Source organism: Artemia sp. Qi Xiang Cuo, chromosome 7, assembly GCF_049724085.1.
Source record: "Artemia sp. Qi Xiang Cuo chromosome 7, ASM4972408v1, whole genome shotgun sequence".
Lineage (NCBI taxonomy): Eukaryota > Metazoa > Arthropoda > Branchiopoda > Anostraca > Artemiidae > Artemia > Artemia sp. Qi Xiang Cuo.
In genome coordinates, this window is record NC_142800.1 from 43796668 (window position 1) to 43819582 (window position 22915).

Here is a 22915-nt window from a genome sequence, read left to right on the forward strand (position 1 = left end):
TTGATTAAGACACGTTTCTATTGGATGGAAAATGGTCTTTCGAGTCCTAACAGGGACAAAAATCATTAGAATATAATGATCCTTTGAGAAAATGCATAGAAAGAAAAATAAGGTCTTGAAACTTCTTGAAAAAAGATGTCTTAGAAAAAACATCTTGAAACGTCTTGAAAAAAGATGTCTTAACAGACATCTTGAAGTGTCTTAGAAAAATGTCTTGAAACGTTTTGAAGAAAAATAACAAAAAAAACGTCTTGAAACGTCTTGAAGAAAAATTTTTTAAGAAAAATGTCTTGAAGAATAAAGTCTTAAGAAACGTTTTGAAGTATATTAGAAAACGTCTTGAAGAAAAATGTCTTAGAAAAATGTTTTGAAACCTCTTGAAGACAGATGTCTTAAGAAACGTCTTGAAATGTCTTAATAAATTCCTGTCTGGTGCTGTCGTTACGTAAGACCCACGTGTGCGCTGTCATTATGTAACCTGTGCGCTGTCATTACGTAAGACCCGTGTGCGCGCTACCATTCAGTTATTTCCGATAAATCCACTAAGCCACGGATGAGTCCCAACTCCAATTACACAGGTTAAAATCTCCAATGATGCTACACTTGTTGACTCACACAAGATTGCGTCATCCTCTAATACATAGCAACCGAATGTAAACATTCCCTAACACCTACATCTCTTAGTTTCCCCTTATGAGTTAACTAACACTTGACCATTTAAAATGTGAAGGCGTGTCTTCCCAAATGTAAACATGAACGTAGCACCTGAATCTCTTAGGGATGCGTTTAAAAATACGGCATGCGTTTAAAACTACGGTAGGGCATGCGTTTAAATCCAAAAAGCCTATATGAGGGGAGAATTTGAACAGAATCATAACACGCCGTCTGTATGCAGGTTGTCAAAAGGGCGTAATAGGAATATCTTAGTGACAGTTTGGTACAGGGACGGATCTACAGCAAAATCTTGGGGGGGGGGAATATGACAAAGGTGCCAATAATTGACCAAATTGAAAAATTTATTTAAAAAAAAGAGTGAAAAAAAGAAAAAAAAACAGGGAAAAAGGGTGCCAGAAAAAATCTTGGGGGGCCCAGGGCCCCCCCCTGGCCCCCTGGATCCACCAGTGGTATGGTGTGTGAAGTTGAAACTAATATGGCTTGTTGTGGGGGATATTGGACTAACCAAAAGAAAATATTTGCATCCTGGTGCTACTGCTTCTACTCATACAACTACTACTGTAACCATTATTACTACTTCTATTACTACTACTGCTACTAAAGCTTGGGCTACTAAAATTAATTCTACTGCAACTACTACTACTGCTGATATTAAAACTATGGATATTAAGGTGAAAAATTTTGGATATATAAGAAACTGTATGGAACTAATTCGAAAAACAATATGCCCAAACAGGTTGTCAAGCGGAAGCATCAGAAATACTTCAGGAACGGTTGATGGTATTAAGCTGAAACTTTCAGCGTGTGTTGAAAGGAATGATGAAGAAACCAAAGGTGTTATGCATATACTGCTACTCCTGCTGCTACAACTATAGCTACTGAGCAAGTTAATGGTATTGAGGTGAAGCTATTAAGGAATATTTCGGCGGATGTTAAAATAAATCAAAACAAATTATGAGCATGTTGATTTTCAAAATGGTGACAAAGCAATATGTGAAGAACAACTTATATTATTTAGTTAAACCTTTAAGGGTAAGTTATGGGGGATTCTGAACTAGCAAGAAGGCATTATGTGTATAGTTTTAATACTACCACTACAGTTAATATAACTCATGAAGCTAAGGTTATTAGGATGAAACTGTTAGGGAAATTTTGGGAGTTTCAATTAAAAAAAACTGTATGCATGCAGGTTTTCAAAAGGGGATATGAACAATATCATAGGCAGCACCACTCTATAATAGCTAGAAATATCAGTGAAACTTTTAAAGGAGCTAATTTGATTCAAAATTAAAAGTTCTGGTGCCCTTTTTAAGAGTAAAAAGAGATTGGAGGGCAACCAGCCCTTCTCTCAAGCCCATTCATTTTCAAAACGCATCCAGTCAAATTTTGAGACAACCATTTTGTTAAGCATAGTTGAACGGTCTAGCAACCATTTCTTTAGGGAAACTGGGCACGTCAATCCCCCACAATTATGCAATTGTCCCATAACTGATCTCTTTTTTAAAATAAATCAAAAGGCTTAGTGTATTTGATTTGCAATAAGACAACTCAGCTGTATATTAGGTACAATCGGGAGTGTTAAGTTGGAAACTGTCAGGAGTTATACTTTTACTGCTTTTGCTCATGAAACTTTAATAAATAAAAAGAGTGCAAGTGTACCCAGGTTGTCAAAGAGCACGGATAGAATATTTTGGGAATTAAATAAAAAAACAAGTTTTTTTAACTGAAAGTAAGGAAAGACGTTAAAACTTAAAACGAACAGAAATTATTCCGTATATAAAAGGGGTCCTCAACGCCTCGCTCTTTACGCTAAAGTTTTTCATTGTTTAAAAAAGATAGAGTTGTGGCAAAGTCAAACTTTAGCGTAAAGAGCGAGGCGTTGAGGAGGGGACAGCCCCTTTCATATATGAAATACTTTCTGTTCGTTTTAAGTTTTAACGTCGTTCCTTACTTTCAGTTAAAAAAAATTGTTTTTTTTATTTAATTTTTGAACGTTTTTGAATTAATGCAGATTTTGATTTCGGCTCACCGTACATGAATAATTAAAACAAATTTGAATATTAATTTTACTTTTATTTGGTTAAATGGTTTTTCGAAACCTGTTTAATTTTATTTACGAACGTTATTATTAGTAATAAATATACGTAACTTACGTATTAACTTACGTAACGAACTTCTATATTCATATATTTTTAATACGTATATTAGAGGGTTCGCCTCCTAGTCAATACCTTGCTCTTTAAGCTAAAGTTCGAATTTTGTTCCAATTCTTTAAAAATGACCCCTAATCACAAATGCCGTTAATTAGAATAAATAGCTCTTATGAGAGTACTAAAAAATTCTTTGGCTTAAAGAGCGAGGTATTGACTAGGGGGTGAACCCAATCATATACGTAATGTTTCCTGTCGTGTAAGTTTTGATGTTGCTCCTTACTTTCAGTTGAAAAACTTATTTTTTTTAATTATAAATTTCTGATCTTTTTTTAAATAATGCTTGGAAATCCGGCGCCCCCTTCGTAGCAATGTCCATTCCCCCATGAAAACCTCCTCCATGAAAAGATCTTCCCACTTAACCCCCGACCCTATCCCCACCCCACCCCTCACTACCAGAAGAAATTCTCCTAGAAAACATCTGTATACTTCCCAATAACCAATACTATATGTTAACATTGGGTAAAGTTCATAACTTTCAGCCCTCCCCCCGGGGACTTCGGAGGATTAAGTCATCCTAAAAGACATAGTTATCATATTATCGACCATGCTGCATAAAATGGCTATCTCAAAATTTTGATCGGGTAACTTTGGGGAAAAAATGAGCGTGGGAGGGGGCCTAGTTGCCCTCCATTTTTTTTGGTGACTTAAAAAGGACAATAGAACTTTTAATTTCCTACCTAATTATCTACATTTTTGTAGGTAGGAGCTTGAAACTTCCGCAGTAGGGTTCTCAGATACGCTGAATATGATGGTGTGGTTTTCATTAAGGTTCTATAGCTTTTTGGGGGTCTTTCCCTCTTTTTTCGGAAATCAGCCAAATTTTCTCAGGCACGTAACTTTTGATAGGTTAGACTAAACTTGATGAAACTTATATATTCGAAATCAGCATTAAAATCTGATTCTTTTGATGTATCTATTGGTATTAAAATTCCGTTTTCTACAGTTTCGGTTACCATTGAGCCGGGTCGCTCCTTACTTACAGTTCGTTACCACGAACTGTTTGATGATATTAAGTTTCATTTTACAGGTCAACTTCAAGAGTGATAAAACTAAATTAAAAATACTGTTTATGTCAGGATTAAAATTGTTGAAAACGTTTCTCAATACCAATAGCAACCCAAACTATGGATTCTTATAAAAAACTGAAAAGATATAAAAAAGGCCTATCATTTTTTTCCCCATGAAAAAGACTATGTCAATAAAAAACGAACACAAATTAATTAAAAAAAAACTTTTCCCACAAAACGAGTTTTTCAAAGAAAAGTAAAGGGCTCCATCAAGCCAAAAATAAGCAGAAATACAGTCAAATAATGTTCCAAGCGTAAAACTACTACAAATCACTATCAATACATAAATGAAACTCAAAATAAACAGAAATTACAATAAATAGCCGAGTCAGATTCAAAATGAGCTGATATTAACATGAGTAGGGCTGATAACCCCCATGCCTTCTAAGGACCTGAACATAATTTGCGCTTTACTCAAAGAAAAAAAAACGAATGATCGTGGATTGTCAGTTTGATTGCCATAATACTGATATTCATTCCTTAAAGTTTTGATAATGTTTTATTTCTGAAAGTAAAAAAGTGAAAACATTTACAACGTATTTTGTTTTCAGTAAAGCACAAATTATGTTCTGGTATTGACAAGGCATGGGGGTTATCAGCCCTACTCGTGTTAATATCTGATGATTTCCAATTTGACTCGGTTGTTCATAGTTATTACTACCCATTTTGAGTTGAATTTATCTATTCAGAGTGGTTCTTGGTAGTTTTATGCTTGGAGGATAGCATTGTTTTACGTTTGATCATTTTTGGCTTAATGGAGCTCTTTATTTTTCTTTGAAAACTTGTTTTGTGGAAAAGTTTTTTATATTAATATCTGGAAAAGAATATTTGATCTTCTGACGGTTTGATTTTTGATCGTCTAAGCAGACGGAGTTAATAACATTGATCAATACATTATGACAAAGTAGAGATCAATGGAATTGTTAGTTTTATGGGGGGTTTATTATCCAATACATCATTATACAAAACGAAAATTTTCTACAAAATAATCAAAAAGAGAAGTTTTTAGAGGGGAAGTATAAACAAGTTTAAGAAAATAATGAAAAAAAGAATTCCGAAATTAAGATAAAAATTACTTACTTGGACTGAGACTCGAAAAAGGCAGGTTTGAAAAATGCATTTGGCTCAACTACTGTTAGCTCACAATTTTTGGGGAAGAACTGAAAATTGGCTCCACCACCTGCACCAATTTCTAAAACACGAAGTATCCCCTTATTTTTGTACACTGGATCACAAGAGTCCTGGTCGTGGAGAGGTTGAAAATGAAGTTTTTTTTGTGACTCGTGATTTATATGGTACTTCTTCAGCATGACAATAGTAAACTTCGCAAATACCCTAAAATACGAAAATCGAAGCTTTAAGTTCACGCTTTATTAATAGCCCCCAGGGACCATCAATTACAATGGTTATTCGTAGAAAGTTAAGGAGGTGCTCATTCGATCGACAATTTTAAGTTCTAGCACACTTTTTAAGGGCCCAAACTGAATAAGGAAAAACCTGTCACCCCTTCAGCGCTGTAAGTTCCCTTGGCTACCCATACGGCTTCAGTGGGCATCATATCATAACTTGAAGAAAGCCACTTCAATCAGATCGGATAAAAGGCAAAAAACTGGGCTTTCAGGATTTTATATGAGGGGGGGGGTGCAGTCCCAGAGGTAAGAGCTTAAATATGCCACTGTAAACAGTGGCATAGATACACTTTAATAGAGTGGCGGCCATGTCGGAGGGTTTATAGATACATTTTATTAGTAAATAAACCCTTGAGCACCCAGCTTTATGGAATGCTAGTCTTCTGCCAAATCAGTTAAGGAGACACATCTGAGGCAACACGGAGCTTTGTCTCTAGTAAAGAGCCATGTGCCACCCATGTACTTTTTTTCCTGACCACTTTGTAAGGAAGGCGTGGTCGTAGAAATTTCAGAAGGGGTTCACTTGAAAGGAGGTTCTAGTGCATTTTTTAAGGGCCAAAAGTCATTGGCAGCAACCACTCCCCTCCCCACGCACCGTAACCACCAATGATACAGGACCAAATTTTGAACAGCTGTTTGTCAAAATATCGATAGGTCAATAAATATTTCTCCAAGGTTTTTATGCCCCCCCCTCGGGCAAAGACCGTGAATTATGAAAACGGTCAATCGTATACAAATAGGTTTTGCAGTGGAAAAAGAAGGGAGGCATATTTGATCCTGTTTATCAGATTTACTCGAAACATTCAGGAAATCCTTCTCTGAATCAAGAGAAATATGTGTTTAGTTGGGAGTGGGAGGGTTTTGGGGAACAGCCTTGAAATGGGAGAAAAGGTGTTTGTCCCTTATCATTCTGAAACGTACAGCCAAGAAAAACCCAATATAAAGAAAATGCACGGATCCCCAAAATAAGGCCCGAAGAAGGGCCTCAGTACTTTTTTATCCGATTGGCTCTAAAATTTATCCTTAAGAAAGATTTTCTCTTGATTTCTTGCATCATGGTTCGATTATATATTTGCAGTGGGTCACAGCAATAAAAGTTTCCTCTTTACAGATCTTATTTTGCTTTTATACATGTATTAAGAGTGATGTTTCGAGTGTTTATCATCTTAGAGTGATGTTTGATGGCTCATTGGAAAACTATTGCTTATATCTATGTTCTTTTTATTAATTCTACCATCCATAAGTGGGATATAGCAATAAAACAACACTTTTGGTGCCACTTCTTAAGTGAAAATGCTTGGAAGTATAAAACGGTATCATTGTAATAATTATGGTCCAAAACCCTTAACTGTAGGTTTAAAAAACACCACCCATATATTCTTCCTTCAAGCCCCCTTAATAGGTTACGCAATTATGGTCCTACAAAGACCAATAAATTAAATTAGATTAACAGAGCCGTGGTTCAGTTAGCAGAGCGTAAGTTTTCAAATCAGAATGTCAAGCATATAATTCATGCTTGGTTATTTTTTTTTTCAACCACGGTTTTGTCCCTTCTAAATGATTGTCTTTCAGATAATTCACTTTTTTGTAAATGTGATGCACTTATTTTTTAAACTTCTCAAGCATTTTGATTTAAAAGAGCATAGAGATCATCCAGTTTATGGATAAAACTAAATTCTAAGTAGATCACTAAATCCATACTCCAACCAGAAGCCTTATTTCATCAAAATCCTGTGTGTGTGTGTGGGGAGGGGGGGGGGGGGTCTGGAGCCAATTTTCCCAAATCAAGTGAAAATGACAGTAAAAACTGAAAAATCAGCCACATAGTAACAAAAAGGGTAAAGATGTATGGTACTGTTGTGTTATCTGTAACACACGCGCGATACTGCCCAGCAAACATTCTAAAGAAACTAGTTAAATAGGATTCTTTCAACGGACAATTCCTATGCTGAGGATTGCAAACAGCGATTTATCACAGCGTTTACAATATTTAAACTTTTTTTTGGTTTAGGGGCAAAAAAAGGTACCTAGGTTAGGTTACCTATTTAATATATGCTATACTTTACCCCCCACCCCCCTGATGTGCAAATATATAGCCGAAGTTTGTCTCTAAACTATTACATTTTTATCCTATTTTGTTTTATTTCAGTAGCATTAACCAAACTTCACTTCTTGCGCGTGTTACAGATAATACAACAGTACCAGATGTACTATAGACATAGGAAATCTAGAGATCCTCTTGACCTTCTTAGAAGTCCACAGGCACAACTCCTTCACAGTCATAGAAAACGGTTGCCAATACCTTGTTGACAAAATGTTCACGTATTTTTGGAATGCCCCTCGTTTTATTGCATTTTGTGGTACCGGGAGGGTAAATTTGAACCCAGGGGTCAGAATTGAATGAATGGGGCCGATTGGTAGTCCATTAAAAATAAACAATAGAAACTTCTTTATTTCGAAGTCAGGTTATATAATATAATTTTACGAAACTTTATGATAGATATGAAAATTAGCCTATGTTTTGAAAACCTTCAAAATATTTTTTAGATAAATAGTTACTTCTATCATAACAAGAAAATCGATGCGCGACAACAATCTTAGAAGTTGATTCTTAGTGTGCAGTTCATTTTTAATACAGACAGTCTTAAGAGCTAGATAGTCTTCGTGAGAGGGAAAGCTGGCACAACTTTTTCAGAATTTTATAGATGATTGTATTGACTTCTTGATGATAGGCTATGATCCTAGCGCAGAACTAAGGCAGATAGTCATGCAATAAGGTTAATTTTATTCTGAAGTTTTTATGATTTACATATTGTTCATAATTTTTCTTTCTTTTAAAGAATCGAAATTTATAGAACGGATTTATTATCATGGACTAGTTTCAATTAGATTTTTTGTTTTTACTAACTTAAACTAGTAACTTTCTTTTTTCTGCAACATGAGATGTGGACATTATGGCACTGTTCTATGAATTTAATGTTCACTCACCAGTCACGGAAACTTTTTGAATATTTTCTCCATAGAAATACTATTAAAAGAAAAACCAAGATTGGTACAAAATATCCTCCTAGAAGTGACTGAATGGTAACGTCAACTTCACCCATTTTGCTTGAAGATGTTGATTTATCAAAACTTTAGAAATATACTAAATTTATGAATATAGCCATAGTATAAATAATCCATTGACGCTTGGCCGTCACCATAGCTACAGTTACTGATACTGAATATATACCAAAGGACATACCCTTGGTTGTTGTTGTTGAGAAAATACGCTCGGCTTTCGCCCTCTGCGTCACCAAATAAAAATTAAACAATTATCAAGGATCAACTTATTATAAATCAAAAATAATTAAAATACAAATCAAATCATCTTTTCTTCTAACCCATTCCTGTGACTGGTTAAAAACAGACACCCTATTAATACAAATAAAACTACAGCAAATTGAAAATACTTGATGAAGACACAAAAACTCCCAAAGCCTCTAATATTTCAATCTCTTTATCTTTGCTAACACGGGTAAAACCTAAAACAAGAGGGGTATATGTCTTCTGGCCAATGATTCAATTTTTCTGATTAGAATATTTCTCTCAATTGCAAAATGGGGACATTCATAGAGGATGTGATCAACTGACTCGTCAATATTTACGCACCTATAAAAAGGGCATGACTTGCTATCTGAAAGATGATATAATGCTTGACGTGACTTGGTGATAGCATGCCCAGTTCTCAGACGGAAGATAGTGTTTTCAATTTTTCTATTTGTGTGGGTAAGATGATTAGGGTTACATTGCCCGTCAAAAAACAAAACATATGTATTTGTTGCTGCAACACAGGTTTTACTGATTCTAAAAACTTTTGCAGCAGAGGTTAATAACTTTGAGGATTAATTTACAGTGAGAGAGCAACCTTCCAAGTGATTGGGTGGTGAATAACCTGTTTCGCAATACTGTCAGCAATTTTATTTCCCTTAATCATTATATGAGAAGCAACCCAAATCATTTTCAGTTGAAGAGCCTGGGAAGACATTATTTTCTGAATCTTTTCCTGTAGGTGAACAATGATCAGAATAACATTTCCTTGCCTCTTTTTGAGATCGAAAAGAACACTTTTAGAATCAGGTTTCATCTGGAACTCTAATCCCAACTGATGAACTATTCCATTCAAAAAAAATGCCCATGGAAGCCTTTACATCTTTGGAAACTGATCCATCAGTAAATACCTTTTTCCAATTGCAAAATTCTGCCATTTTAGCTAATCTTAGTTGACAAAGGATTTGAGTGTTCATCTTATTCTTAGGGCAATCCGTGCCAGGGATATTTATGTCTATGGCATTATTGATGCTATTGGGAGGATTGGAGGAGGTCTAAGTCTCGCAAGAAAAGATTAGATTTTCAGGAACACCAATACTATCCAGCAAGGAAGTTAACTTGACGATGGCTGGACCACTATATGGCTTCCAATTTTCATATGAAAATGTGAGATTTGCAGGACACTCCTTGAAAAAAAGATGGTTTTGATTGGTGTTAACTTTCATAAAGTAATTAGAGGATAGTTTCAAGAACCTTTCTTCTAAAGAAGGGATGGTCAGCTCATTGAACACTGCTGCAGTGGGTGTACTTTTTAGAGCACCAGTGATTAGTCTCAGGCTGTGATGTACTATTGATTCTATTTTAGGAAGTAACTTTTTTGAAGCTGAGTAATACACTGGAACGCGAGCTGAGATGCGTGCTTTTGTGCGTGCTGAGAACAACACGCATAAAATTCAGCCGTTTTTCAAGTGCATCAGTCAGATAAGAAACATGAACATTCCAATTTAACTTGTTATCAAGCCAGACACCAAGGAACTTCACATTCCTGTCAAGGTGAATGAACTGATTACACGGAGTCGAACTGATTGAGGGACAGTCTTGCCTATGATCACTTTTCCTAGAAAAAACTATGCCAGTAGTTTTTGGGGTAGAGAAAACCGGATTTTTCTAAGGCCATATTGACAGTTTATCAATGGCTCCTTGGAGCTTGGGTTTACAAGTTTCAGGACAATGTCCATCAGTCCAAATGGCTAAGTCATCTGCATAAAAGGCAAATTTTATTGAGGGTATATCACTTAAAATAATATCATTAATCACCATGTTGAAAAGAAGAGGACTCAAAACTCCTCCTTGAGGAACGTCTAATGAAATCAATTTAGCAGAGGTACTTTCTGATCCAACTCTAGTTTTAATAGATCTACAAAAAAGCATTGACCTGCACCACTTCCAAAAATTATTTTCCAACGTTAAATTTATGAGCGTGCCTAAGGATTGCAAAAAGGTCCAAAATATCATAAGCTTTCTTTATGTCAAAGAAATCTGCTGATACAACTCGCTTTCTTTTAAAAGCTTTTTAATATCATACTCAAGTTGATTTAAGTTATCAAGAATGGATCTACCTTTCCGGAAACCTGCTTGTTCAACAATAAGTTGATCATCTATAAGGGATTCAAATCTGAGGTTAATCATTTTCTCAAAAAGTTTAGCTATGCATGAGGTTAAGGCAATTGGGCGGTATAATGGAGGATCAGAATGATCTCCTTTACCCTTATAAATTGGGACTAACATTGAAGACTTTCAAGCTATTGGGACAGAACCAGACTCCCAACGTATATTAAACAGGTATAGAAGAGGGACCAAGAAAGTTTGTGGAAGAGCTCTAAGCATTTTGTTGTGGTCCAAATCTTCACCCATTGCTGAGTCATTAAGAGACTGTATTGTATAGGTTAGCTCCTCCATATCAAAATCTTTGTCTAGATTTGGGACAGACACTGGGGGAAATTGAGCTTCCATAAACAGAGAGTTATTATATGAAAGATTATTTGAATATTGACCTGCAAAGTGACTATTCAATGTCTCTGCCACCTCATGTGGCTTGAAATTAAGTGAGCCATCATTAGACATAATCCTCTGAATAGACTGCTCTGTATGCTGATATCCTGCAAATTTCTTGAAATTTTTCCAGAGGGTTTTAGTAGGAGTTGACTGATAGAATTGATTTTCTCAGATTTCTTCCCAAGCTGCTTTTACTTCAGCTAGGACCTGCTTTTTAAAAATAGCTTCTGCTTTTCTCATTTAAACTTTTTTTTATAAAGGTTTCTTTTATCTGAAAGCCATATTTTTCTGGTATTACACTCATTTTGTTTAAATGATTCCAAATTATTATTCCAAAAATGTATATTTTTTTTTCTATTTTTACTATTTGTGTTTGGAGTTTGAAAAAAAAATTTGAAGCATCAATGATGCTTTTAATGATATTATCATTTAAAACATCAATATCAATATTGATACCATGGACCATGCTTCCCAATTTGTCTGCCCATGGTTTCCAGTTATCCTTCTTGAAAATCCATCTAGGTCCAATGTTAAATTTAGAGAGAACTGGTCTTTTAGACAGTTCTGTAATATTGGATAGTGCTGACTGCCAAGACTATCAGGGAACTTGGACACCTTACTGTAAACAGATAATCTGCTACTAACAAAACAAAGTTCAATGGTTGAATTTTTACCATTGAAGGAATGCACATAAGTTCCAAATTTCTTGGGTGTAATTAGCGTTTGGGAATGCTGACTGACAAAAATAGAATCCAAAAGCAACAATGATTGAGGGTCTCTTGAGTGGGTTGTGTCCCACAAAGAATGATGAAGATTGAAATCGCCAAGTATTAGTTGGTTTGAGGAAAGGTCTAATAGTTAATTGAAGGTAGGATTATTGAAAGAAGAAGGTTTATTTATATATAAATTAACAACTGATAGAGGAGGCTGATTATCCATTTCAACCTTTGTAACTAGTACTTCCATAGATGGCTGGATGTCAACATTAACAACTGAGCTGATCAAATTATTTTTCACAAGTGTTAGAAGACCTCCACCTTTTTAAGACGAGACAGTGTGAACCCTATCTTTTCTATGTATAAAATAATTCTTAATAGTAAACTTTCGACCAGAGGACAAATGAGATTCTTGGATGCATACAATTTCTGGGGATTCAACATCCAAAAACCTTTTCAAATCAAACGATCAATGGGTAAACCTTTTGTGTTAAATTGAAATATTTTAATTCTAAACTGCGCACTGGCGTTGGTGCTAAAGGTTGTTTTTAGTTTATTTATGTTTTGAACTTGGTGAGAGTGCACTTGCATTTCTTTAGAGGAATTGATTTTTTGTTGAGGTAGAGTCTTTTTTTATTATTGATGTTTATTTTGAAGGTGAATTTGAGGTTGAAACAGAATCAATATATTCCAAGTCATCCTCAGAAATAGAATGAATTTATCATTTCAGGGATTCTATAAATTAAAGTATCATCAACTATTTTCTTAATTAGGGGTTCTATGACTCTCTGTTGTGTAGATATGATTGGGGTTAGAGTAGGGGTTTCGGGGGTTGAAAGGGGATGGAATTCTTCATTAGAAAATACTGGAGTCAAGTCTACCAGTTGTGTACTTGATTTAAGGATATCTGCATACTTTTTTTTGCAGCACCAATGGTGATTTTTTCTTCTACTGCTTTGTCTTTAGCATGATGATTACCAAGACAATTAGGGCACTTAAATAGTGATTTATTGTCTCTATTAATAGGGCAAGATGATGCTAGATGGCTATTGGCACACCTTGAACATCTAGGTTTACTGCGACACACTTTGGCAGTGATTGCACATCATGACACGGGGGATATATGAGAAGTTAGCTGTCCAGAATTTCATATTCGTACCTAGATGGTGTTTCAGATGCCATCAAAAAGGACATTTTGCTGCTGATTGTAAGAACGCATAACTGTGCTCTCGTTGTGGTTCCACGGAGCACTCTTCCACCAGGGATAATCCATGTGTTAGGAACATGTTTTGCATTACATGTAAAGAGTCTAATCACACCGTTACAATATCAAATGTCCTGGCAACGCTCAAACCGATGAACGGGCAGCTAAGTAGATAAATGGATATTCGTTTTCTCTCTCGGAACATTAATCGTGGTCTTATAAAAAAAGATCTATTCTTGAGAATATACTTCATAATCATGATATTCTGTGTTTGCAGGAACATTTCCTGACCAACCACAGCCTTGATTTACTTGGCATTAGTGCCAACTTCAAAACTTTTTCGCTTCCAGCTAAACGTAGTGCTTTTAAAGGCAGAGCTTCTGGTGGTATTGCTACTTATATAGAGTCGAATCTTAATTCTAGTGTTTTCTTTTCTGGTGATAGATTTTTAGCTGTTAGAGTAGCTGAGTGCGTAGTAATAAATTTGTATTTACCCCCTGATTACAAAGATGAAGATTTGGAGAGAGATTTCTCATTAACAGTTAGTAAACTTAGCTCTTGTTTCCGTGATGTCCTTAAACAAAAAATCTCATGTTTGATCGTATGTTATTTTAATTGTGATTTAAATTTCAGGTTGTCTTCAGCTTCTACCCGTGTTTCATTACTAATAGGAATATTTGGTGATGATTTTAAAGTTCAACAGAAATCTTCTCGGTCAGTTTACTTACATTCATTCTTCCTCTTGCACATCTAACCTTGACCACGTTGTGTCATATAACCTTGATATACTTTGTGTTGAGTTAAATTCTTAATTTCAGGTTTCAGAACACCTTCCTATTGCTTCTAGTTTTAAACGAGAAGCTTCTCAGATTCCAGTGTTACAGGCTCATATTGTTCACCAGCATAAGCGGTATACTTGTCGCGGTTGGAATAAAATGGACACATCTCAGTTCATCGAAACTTCAGATAGCATCCTAAACAATATCCGGGTTTCATTTTATCTTCTGCAACAGTCTTCCAATAAAGAAATCAATGAAGTTAGATTAACTCTTGATATCTACTCCGCACAAATCTGCCATGCACTTTTGTGTGCTAAAAAAAGGGCAGTTCCTCTTAAAAAAATCCGTGTTGGCACCCAAGTCCCTGGGTGGTCAGGAAATCTAGCGCTGTCTGAAGCTTGTGACCGTCCTAAGTTTTGGCACAAATTATGGAGAGATTGCCTATGCCCCCGTTAAGAAATGGTCAATGAACTGAGAAAAGTGTCAAAGAAATGTTTTGCTAAGGAACTTGCCCTTCATCGATCTAAAATGCAGTAACTTTGTTCCGAAAAGGTCAGGAATTCACCTGATCTACTGTGGAAGCTAATACCTCGTACTATCTCCTCCAATTTGCCAGACCCGAATGACATTCCTTTGTCCGAATGGATATCCCATTTTTAAATGAATTTTCTGAGCCTGATCCTGCTTTAGAGTCACAATTTTGTGACGAGCTCTGCAACTTCATTGATGAATCTCCTGACCTAGATTATGTTGTTACGTGTGACGCTGTCATAAAAGCAATATCCCAACTTAAAAAGAAAGCGTCTTGTGGGATAGATAAGGTGAGCACTCTACACATCATTAATGGAAGTTATGTATTGGTGCGTCACCTCAGCCTTCTCATGCAAATGATATTTGTTACAGGTATTGTTCCTTCTTCGTTCTGCATTGGTGATCTGACTCCGATTCCAGAAATAGGAAAATCTGAGCTGTAATGTTTCTCTTTCCGTCCCATCACTGTCTCTACGACAATATGCAAACTTTTCGAGCTCCTTTTTGTTGATGAGTTAAGACAGAAATGTTACGTTCCCCCATATCAGTTCGGTTTTCAGGCTAATCTTGGCTATTCTCATGCTTTGACAGCAGTTTTTACTGCCCTTGCTAACACTGAATCTTTGGGAGAAAGTGTGATCCTCGCCGGACATGACGTTAAACGTGCATTCAATTCCTTAATTTATTCGTCCATGCTTCTTCATATGGCGAGGCGAGTCGCAAACCCGTCAGTTGTCCATGTTCTCACGGATTTATATTGAAATCTTAGAATGCGTTTAAAACACCCATTCCGTTTTCTCCTGCAATCGGCTCTTCATCAATCCCAATGTAATTGCATTAACTCTCGTGTGAGGCCAAACTCTTCGAATCCCTCGAATATGTTTGTGATTCCTCAGTACCCCATCCTCGTTAAGAAAGGGACTAGACAGGGAGCTATCACATCCCCAACCCTGTTCAATAACAGTGTCCTGGATGCTCAGGCAAAGTGTTTTCCTTCATGCATTCTTGGGAGAATTGATATATCTCTTATTTGTTATGCTCATAACATCTTGAATCTCAGCCGTACGATCCATTGCATTGAGCAGAATTTCAAAATCCTCAAAGATGAATATTCAAAAATCGGGCTGTCTTTTAATCTTGAGAAATCCGAACTTGTCCTTTTCAATTGGCGAAACTCCTTTACTTCTCTTCTAAATCTGGACAGTTCTTTTGTTAAACCCGCCGACCATATTAGATAACTGGGCCTTGCAATTGGCACATCTATCGACCACAGACGTCGTTTGCTGATATCTCACGTTGAGCGTAAAATTAGCATTTTTTACGCTGGTATCGTAAAAAGAAAACTACGTTTCAACCGTTACCTTCTATCATCCATTTACAATGCTACAGCTCTTCCACATCTACTTTACATTATTCCTTTCTGAAATTCTTTAAAGTTACAGATACAAAGCACCAACGATCCATCTTCTTCAGATTTGCTAAATATCTTTTACATTTGCCCCCTTGGACAACGAAACCGTAAAATAATTCATTTGTATGAGCTGGCTGACCCTAATATTAGAATTAATAAATCTCTATCCCGTTTTCAAAATAAGTTTAATCATCCATGGTCACCAATTTGTTCACAGGAGTTTGTTTGTATTAATGTAATGTATGTAATGATTTTTTTTGTGATATATTTGGATCTCGATGTGTTTGCGTTTTTTTGTGTTTTGTTTTTTCTTTCTCTTACAGTTTGGGTGGAAGTGTAGGTCTGCCGTTTTTCGGGATCCTGCAAGAAGTGTGGTAAAGTGATTTTATGGTTGTAATGTGAAGTTGTGGTATTTACATTATTACTCCCTTTATAGGGGATATAATTATGGTCCTAAGATAAATAAACTTTGGTAGCGTGCCTTAGGCTTTGACCAAACTAATTTGGCGTACCGGCTGGGATTATTCAAGGGACTAAAATACGATGGTAAATAGGTTGACTATAACACCATATTTCTATTCAACTAACGCGGAAACATACAAAGTATGGTTGCAAGGGGCCCACTGAGACTAATTGTAGCATAAAATAAACAAATACAATAATACTCTAATGCAGGTTACACAACATTTAAAACACCTACGATTTTTGAACATATAATCCGAGGGATTCCCAAAATAAACGGACCAGAGGTCAGTCCGACATAAAATTAGTATCAGCCTCCCCGTTCCCATAAAATGTTTCTTTTATACCAAGCATCAACCACATCTTATCGTAGATTCAAATCTACACATACCAGGATGTGCTCTTTATCTTAATAAAAAGTGGTATTTCAAAACTTTGAATTTTGCGTCTTAATGTTTTTACTAAAATCCGATTTTGACTTAATTAGTCAGCCTCGCCACAGAAGATCACTCGTAATCTTTGGATTTTTGTTGCTTTTGCCAATTTTCTCATCTTTAGCTTGAACCTTGACATCAGGAGAGTATGGTCAGAGTCAAAGTCTACTCCAGGTAGAGCTACTGTGTCTATAATGGAAGATTTCCAGCGCTTCGACATTAGAGCACAATCAGTCAAGTTCTTGGTATTGCCTTTTGGGATATCCAGGTCACTTTACGTCGATGGCAGTGTTTGAACATTGTGTTCGTTACGAATAACTAGTTTTCTAGGCTGAAGTCGAGTAATCATTTGCCTCTTGCATTGAGTTTTCCATTGCCAGAAGGTCCCATTTTATCGAACCGATCGGTAGTATCCGTGCCCATTATAGTGTTAAAGTACCCCATGACAATCAGTACATCTTTGTTATGGATTTGGCCGATGACGCTTTCTAGTGTAAAATAAAATTCATCGCATTCTTCCTCACTTCTGGCGGAGTCTGGGGCATAGACTTGGCTCCTGCTCAATTGAAGTACCCTATGTATCTGTAGGACGTTCCTCTATCCGTCACCTGGGGGCACGCCGAGTGTCCTGGAGGAGGCCCTAACTGTGAAGGTAACTCAGTAGGTACTCAGACAAAACTTTGTCAAAAATTGCATCAAATTTGAAATTTTATGTTTTGTCAATTTCAAAGGCACTATATATTGTAACTTCCTTTCAAATAAGCCCTTAAACAGCCTTCTACGTTGTTCCAGTTCCCTGCTAGCGATGATGAAAAAACGGAAGAAAAAAAACAGCCGAAGAAAAAACGAGGAGACAGGTCGGGTCTGCAAGTCTCTTGTGTTAGGGTTTCAGCAATGATTATTCCAGTGGTTTATTTTTCGCTTTGATCCAATGTCATTTTCGAGGGTTTTCGGGCTATTTTTCAAAATTACAATAAATTGATGTTCAAAATAACATTTTACAAATCGAAGGAGTAGTTACCAATCCTGAATCAGCCACAAATGATAGTTATTTTCTCAGCATATATTTTTTTTAACGTATTTTTAAATTTTCCGCTACAATGGACCGTGGTTCGTTCTTTGCTAGGTTGCAGCTATTGCTGCAACCATTGTTAAAGTCCTCTGTGTTGCAACAAAGAAAATCATGGTTTCGCATGGGAAACAGTGACGCGTGTCCTTTTTTTCTTCTTTTTGTCGTTCCGCTGGTGGGACACTGAAGCGTCGTAGAGATATGTTTGAGGGGTAGTCATTGGCAATTCTATAGCGTTGCCTATAGTCAAGGCCACAAGGCTCCAATTTTTTGTTATTTTTTTTTTTTTACCTCAGAGGCACTTCATATGGAAGAGGTGGTCGTATAAATTTCAGAGGGGATCATTCGATTGGAAACTGGAAGTTCTAGTGCTCTTTTTCAGAGTCAAAAGTGATCGGAGGGCGACTAGTCCCCCCCCAGGCCCCTTTTCCCCAAATTTGTTTAATAAAATTTTGAGATAGCCATTTTGTTAAAAATAGTTCAAAGATCAGATAACAAAACTCCAGAGCCCGGGGGTAAGTTTTGTAAGTTATTCACTGGGGACATATATACTTTTTATGGGAGGGATGATCATCTAAACTTCAGAGGGGACTAATTCAATTGAAAATCGAAAGTTCTAGTACCTTTTATAAGAGTCAAAAGTGATTGGAAGGCAGCTAGCCTTCCCCCAAAGGCCCTTTTTCCCCAAATACCTCTGATCAAAATTTTGAAATGGCCGTTTTGTTCAAAATAGTTCAAAGATGAAATAACGAAAACTCTGGGGTAGACACAACCCCTAGAGCCCGGGGACATGTGTTGTAATTTATGCCCAGGGGGAAAATAAGGTTTTTATCTCGGGGGTGGTTGTATAAACTTCAGAGGGGGCTCATTTAATTGGAAATTGAAAGTTCTAGTTCCTTTTTTAAGAGACAAAACTTGCCCTCCGAGTTGCCCTCCATTTTTTGGTCACTTAAAAAGTGCACTAGAACTTTTAATTTCCGTTCAAATGATCCCTCCCACGATATTCTAGGACCACTGGGTCGATATGATCACCCCTAAAAAAAAAAAAAAAAAAAAAAAAAAAAAAAAAAAAAAAAAAAAATCCGTGACCTTTCTTCTGGCAAAAAATGCAAAATTCCTCATTTTTTGCAGATAGAAGCTTGAAGCCTCTATAGTAGGGTTCTCTGATACGCTGAATCTAATGGTGTGATTTTCATTAAAGTTCTATGACTTTTGGGAGGGTGTTTCCCCCTTTTTTTTTAAGAATCAGGAAACTTTTCTCAGGCTCGTAACTTTTGATAGGTAGAACTAAACTTGATGAAACTTATATATTTGAAATCAGCACCAAAATCTGATTCTATTAATGTATATATTGATATAAAAAAGCCGGGTCGCTCCTTATTTACAATTCGTTACCACGAACGTTTTGATGCATATATTTCATCGCTATGCTAGTTTCATATGCTAGTCCTATTTAACAATGTTTCATCAGCTCCATTCAGGTTCTTTGTGCTCTGATTTTAAGACTTTCGTCCCTAATTAGGATTAAATAAAAAGACGAGTTTTTGCAACTCAAAGTAAGGAGTAACATCAAAACTTAAAACGAACAGAAACTATTACGTATTTGAAAGGGGTTTCCCCCTCCTTAAGACCTCGCTCTTTGCGCTAAAGCTTTTTATATAATTTAAAAAAAGCTTGTTATTCTAATTAAACGGCCCTTGTGTTTCAGAAATCGTTCTTAAAGAAATGGAGCAATGTCTTGAGGAGAGGGCAACCCATTTCATATACGTAATAATTTTCTTTTCAAGTTTTGATGTTGCTCCTTACTTTCAGTCCCCTCTGTTGAAAACTCCTTGGCCCCATGAAGAATTCCTTCATGGAAAGTTCTTTCCACGTAAAGCCAACAGGGAAATTCCCCCAATGAGGGAAATTAATCCTCCACCCCCCAGCCAGGGAAATTCCCCTCAGACAATTCCATTCTAGCTGAAAATTCCGCCCGGAAATTTTTTTTGAGGACGATTCCGGATGAAAAGTTTTTCAGCAAATAGCCCCCCACCTTCTAGTAGAAAGTTGATCCCGCAGAAAGTTCCCTCTGGAAAATTTATCCTGTGGAAAATCCCCCCCTACGGAAAGATATTCTAGATAATTCCAACCCGGTAAAAACTTCCCCTGGAAGATATCCCATGACATTTCCATGCGTAAAACTGAGTCGGCAAAGAGAAAGTAAAACAATTAAAAAGAATTTTGTATAGGAATTATGGCAAATTACCACAGTGTAAAATTTCCCTTGGAAAGTTCATCCCCCGGAAACTCCCCTCCCCACGGAAAATCCCCACAGCAGAAAATCCCCCCCGCGAAAAGTATCTATATACTTCCCAATAACAAATGCTATACGTAAACAATGGGCAAACTTCATGACTTACGGACCCTCCTCAGGGGATGTGGGGGTCATATTATCCCCAAAAGCAGAGTTACTGGACTTTTAAACTATGCTGAACAAAATGGCTATCTGAAAGTTTTGAAAATTTTTGAAAGTTTTGAAATGGAAGGATCAGTCGACTTTGAGGAAAAAAGGGGAATGGGAGGGGGTTAGTTGCCCTCCAACCTTTCTGGTCACTTAAAAAGAGCACAAGAACTTCTAATTCCCGTTTCGAATGTGTCCTTTCCCGATATTCTAGGACTATTAGTTCGATGTGATTACCCCTGGGGAAAACAAAAACAAGAAAAGAACAACCACAAATAAACACGCATCCGTGATCTTTCTTCTGGCAAAAATACAAAATTCCACATTTTTTGCAGATAGAAGCTTGAAGCCTATACAGTAGGGTTCTCTGATATGCTGAATCTAATGGTGTGATTTTCATTAAGGTTCTATGACTTCTGGGAGGGTGTTTCCCCCTTTTTTAAAAATCAGGAAAATTTTCTCAGGCTCGTAACTTTTGATAGGTAGAACTAAACTTGATGAAACTTATATATTTGAAATCAGCACCAAAATCTGATTCTATTAATGTATATATTGATATAAAAAAGCCGGGTCGCTCCTTATTTACAATTTGTTACCACGAACGTTTTGATACATATATTTCATCGTTATGCTAGTTTCAATATGCTAGTCCTATTTAACAATGTTTCATCAGCTCCATGCAGGTTCTTTGTGCTTTGATTTTAAGACTTTCGTCCCTAATTAGGATTAAATAAAAAGACGAGTTTTTGCAACTCAAAGTAAGGAGTAACATCAAAACTTAAAACGAACAGAAACTATTACGTATTTGAAAGGGGTTTCCCCCTCCTTAAGACCTCGCTCTTTACGCTAAAGCTTTTTATATAATTTAAAAAAAGCTAGTTATTCTAATTAAACGGCCCTTGTGTTTCAGAAATCTTTCTTAAAGAAATGGAGCAATGTCTTGAGGAGAGGGCAACCCATTTCATATACGTAATAATTTTCTTTTCAAGTTTTGATGTTGCTCCTTACTTTCAGTCCCCTCTGTTGAAAACTCCTTGGCCCCATGAAGAATTCCTTCATGGAATGTTCTTTCCACGTAAAACCAACAGGGAAATTCCCCCAATGAGGGAAATTAATCCTCCACCCCCCAGCCAGGGAAATTCCCCTCAGACAATTCCATTCTAGCAGAAAATTCCGCCCGGAAATTTCTTTGAGGACGATTCCGGATGAAAAGTTTTTCAGCAAATAGCCCCCCACCTTCTAGTAGAAAGTTGATCCCGCAGAAAGTTCCCTCTGGAAAATTTATCCTGTGGAAAATCCCCCCCCTACAGAAAGATATTCTAGATAATTCCAACCCGGTAAAACTTCCCCTGGAAGATATCCCATGACATTTCCATGCGTAAAACTGAGTCGGCAAAGAGAAAGTAAAACAAATAAAAATAATTTCGTATAAGAATTATGGCAAAATACCACAGTGTAAAATTTCCCTTGGAAAGTTCATCCCCCGGCACCTCCCCGCCCCATGGAAAATCCCCACAGCAGAAAATCCCCCCCTCGAAAAGTATCTATATACTTCCCAATAACAAATGCTATACGTAAACAATGGGCAAACTTCATGACTTACGGACCCTCCTCAGGGGATGTGGGGGTCATATTATCCCCAAAAGCAGAGTTACTGGACTTTTAAACTATGCTGAACAAAATGGCTATCTGAAAGTTTTGAAAATTTTTGAAAGTTTTGAAATGGAAGGATCAGTCGACTTTGAGGAAAAAAGGGGAATGGGAGGGGGTTAGTTGCCCTCCAACCTTTCTGATCACTTAAAAAGAGCACTAGAACTTCTAATTCCCGTTTCGAATGTGTCCTTTCCCGATATTCTAGGACTATTAGTTCGATGTGATTACCCCTGGGGAAAACAAAAACAAGAAAAGAACAACCACAAATAAACACGCATCCGTGATCTTTCTTCTGGCAAAAATACAAAATTCCACATTTTGCAGATGGAAGCTTGAAAAATTCTACAATAGGGTTCTCGCATACACTGAATTTGATAATGTGAAGATTTCTTTAAGATTCCTTGACTTTTAAGGGATGTTTCTCCCTTTTTTTAAAACCAGGCAAATTTTCTCAGGCTCCTAGCTTTTGATGGGTTACACTAAACTTAAAGAATCTTATATATTTGGAACCAACATAATAAGTTTTTTAGAGTTTCGGTTGCTATTAATCCGTATCGTTTCAATAAGTTCGTTACCACGAACTGTTTGATCAGGCCGTACGAGCCCTTCGAAAATAGCTATCCTATTTTTACTTTCTTTTATTCTTTTCTTTTACCTGTTAGTTTGTTATTGCAATATACAATCGTTCTGACTGGAACAAAGAAATGAATTAAATTGTGGATACCTATAACCAGAAAATGATTTTCCAAGATACTGAAAAAAAAAAAAAAAAAAACAGAATTAACAATGGTCAATGGTCAGCCAGAGATACAAGAGATGTGCTTTAACTTAGAAAAACTTCTTTATTGAAATATAGAGTAAAATAGCCCAGCATTGGTAAAATGCGGTCGTTTTTGAGTTGCCAATTACAGTGCCTATCTGGCCATTTTTGATTACAAGCCATGCATTTATTACGTACTACTTGTTTCTTTGATTTTGTTGAAG

At 36.5% G+C, this 22915-nt stretch overlaps 1 protein-coding gene across 1 annotated transcript in view; it reads right to left on the reverse strand.

Annotated features, from left to right (window-relative positions):
- LOC148950310 (thiol S-methyltransferase TMT1A-like) overlaps window positions 1–8511 on the reverse strand; it is a 32492-nt gene extending 23981 nt beyond the window's left edge. Inside the window, exons 1-2 of the mRNA XM_089092296.1 lie at window positions 8353–8511; window positions 5036–5290 (exon numbers count right to left, since the gene is read on the reverse strand). Of these exons, the coding sequence (XP_088948422.1) occupies window positions 5036–5290; window positions 8353–8468 (371 nt within the window). The 5' untranslated portion in view covers window positions 8469–8511. The remainder of the gene's footprint in view (window positions 1–5035; window positions 5291–8352) is intronic.
- Between the last annotated feature and the right edge of the window lie 14404 nt (window positions 8512–22915).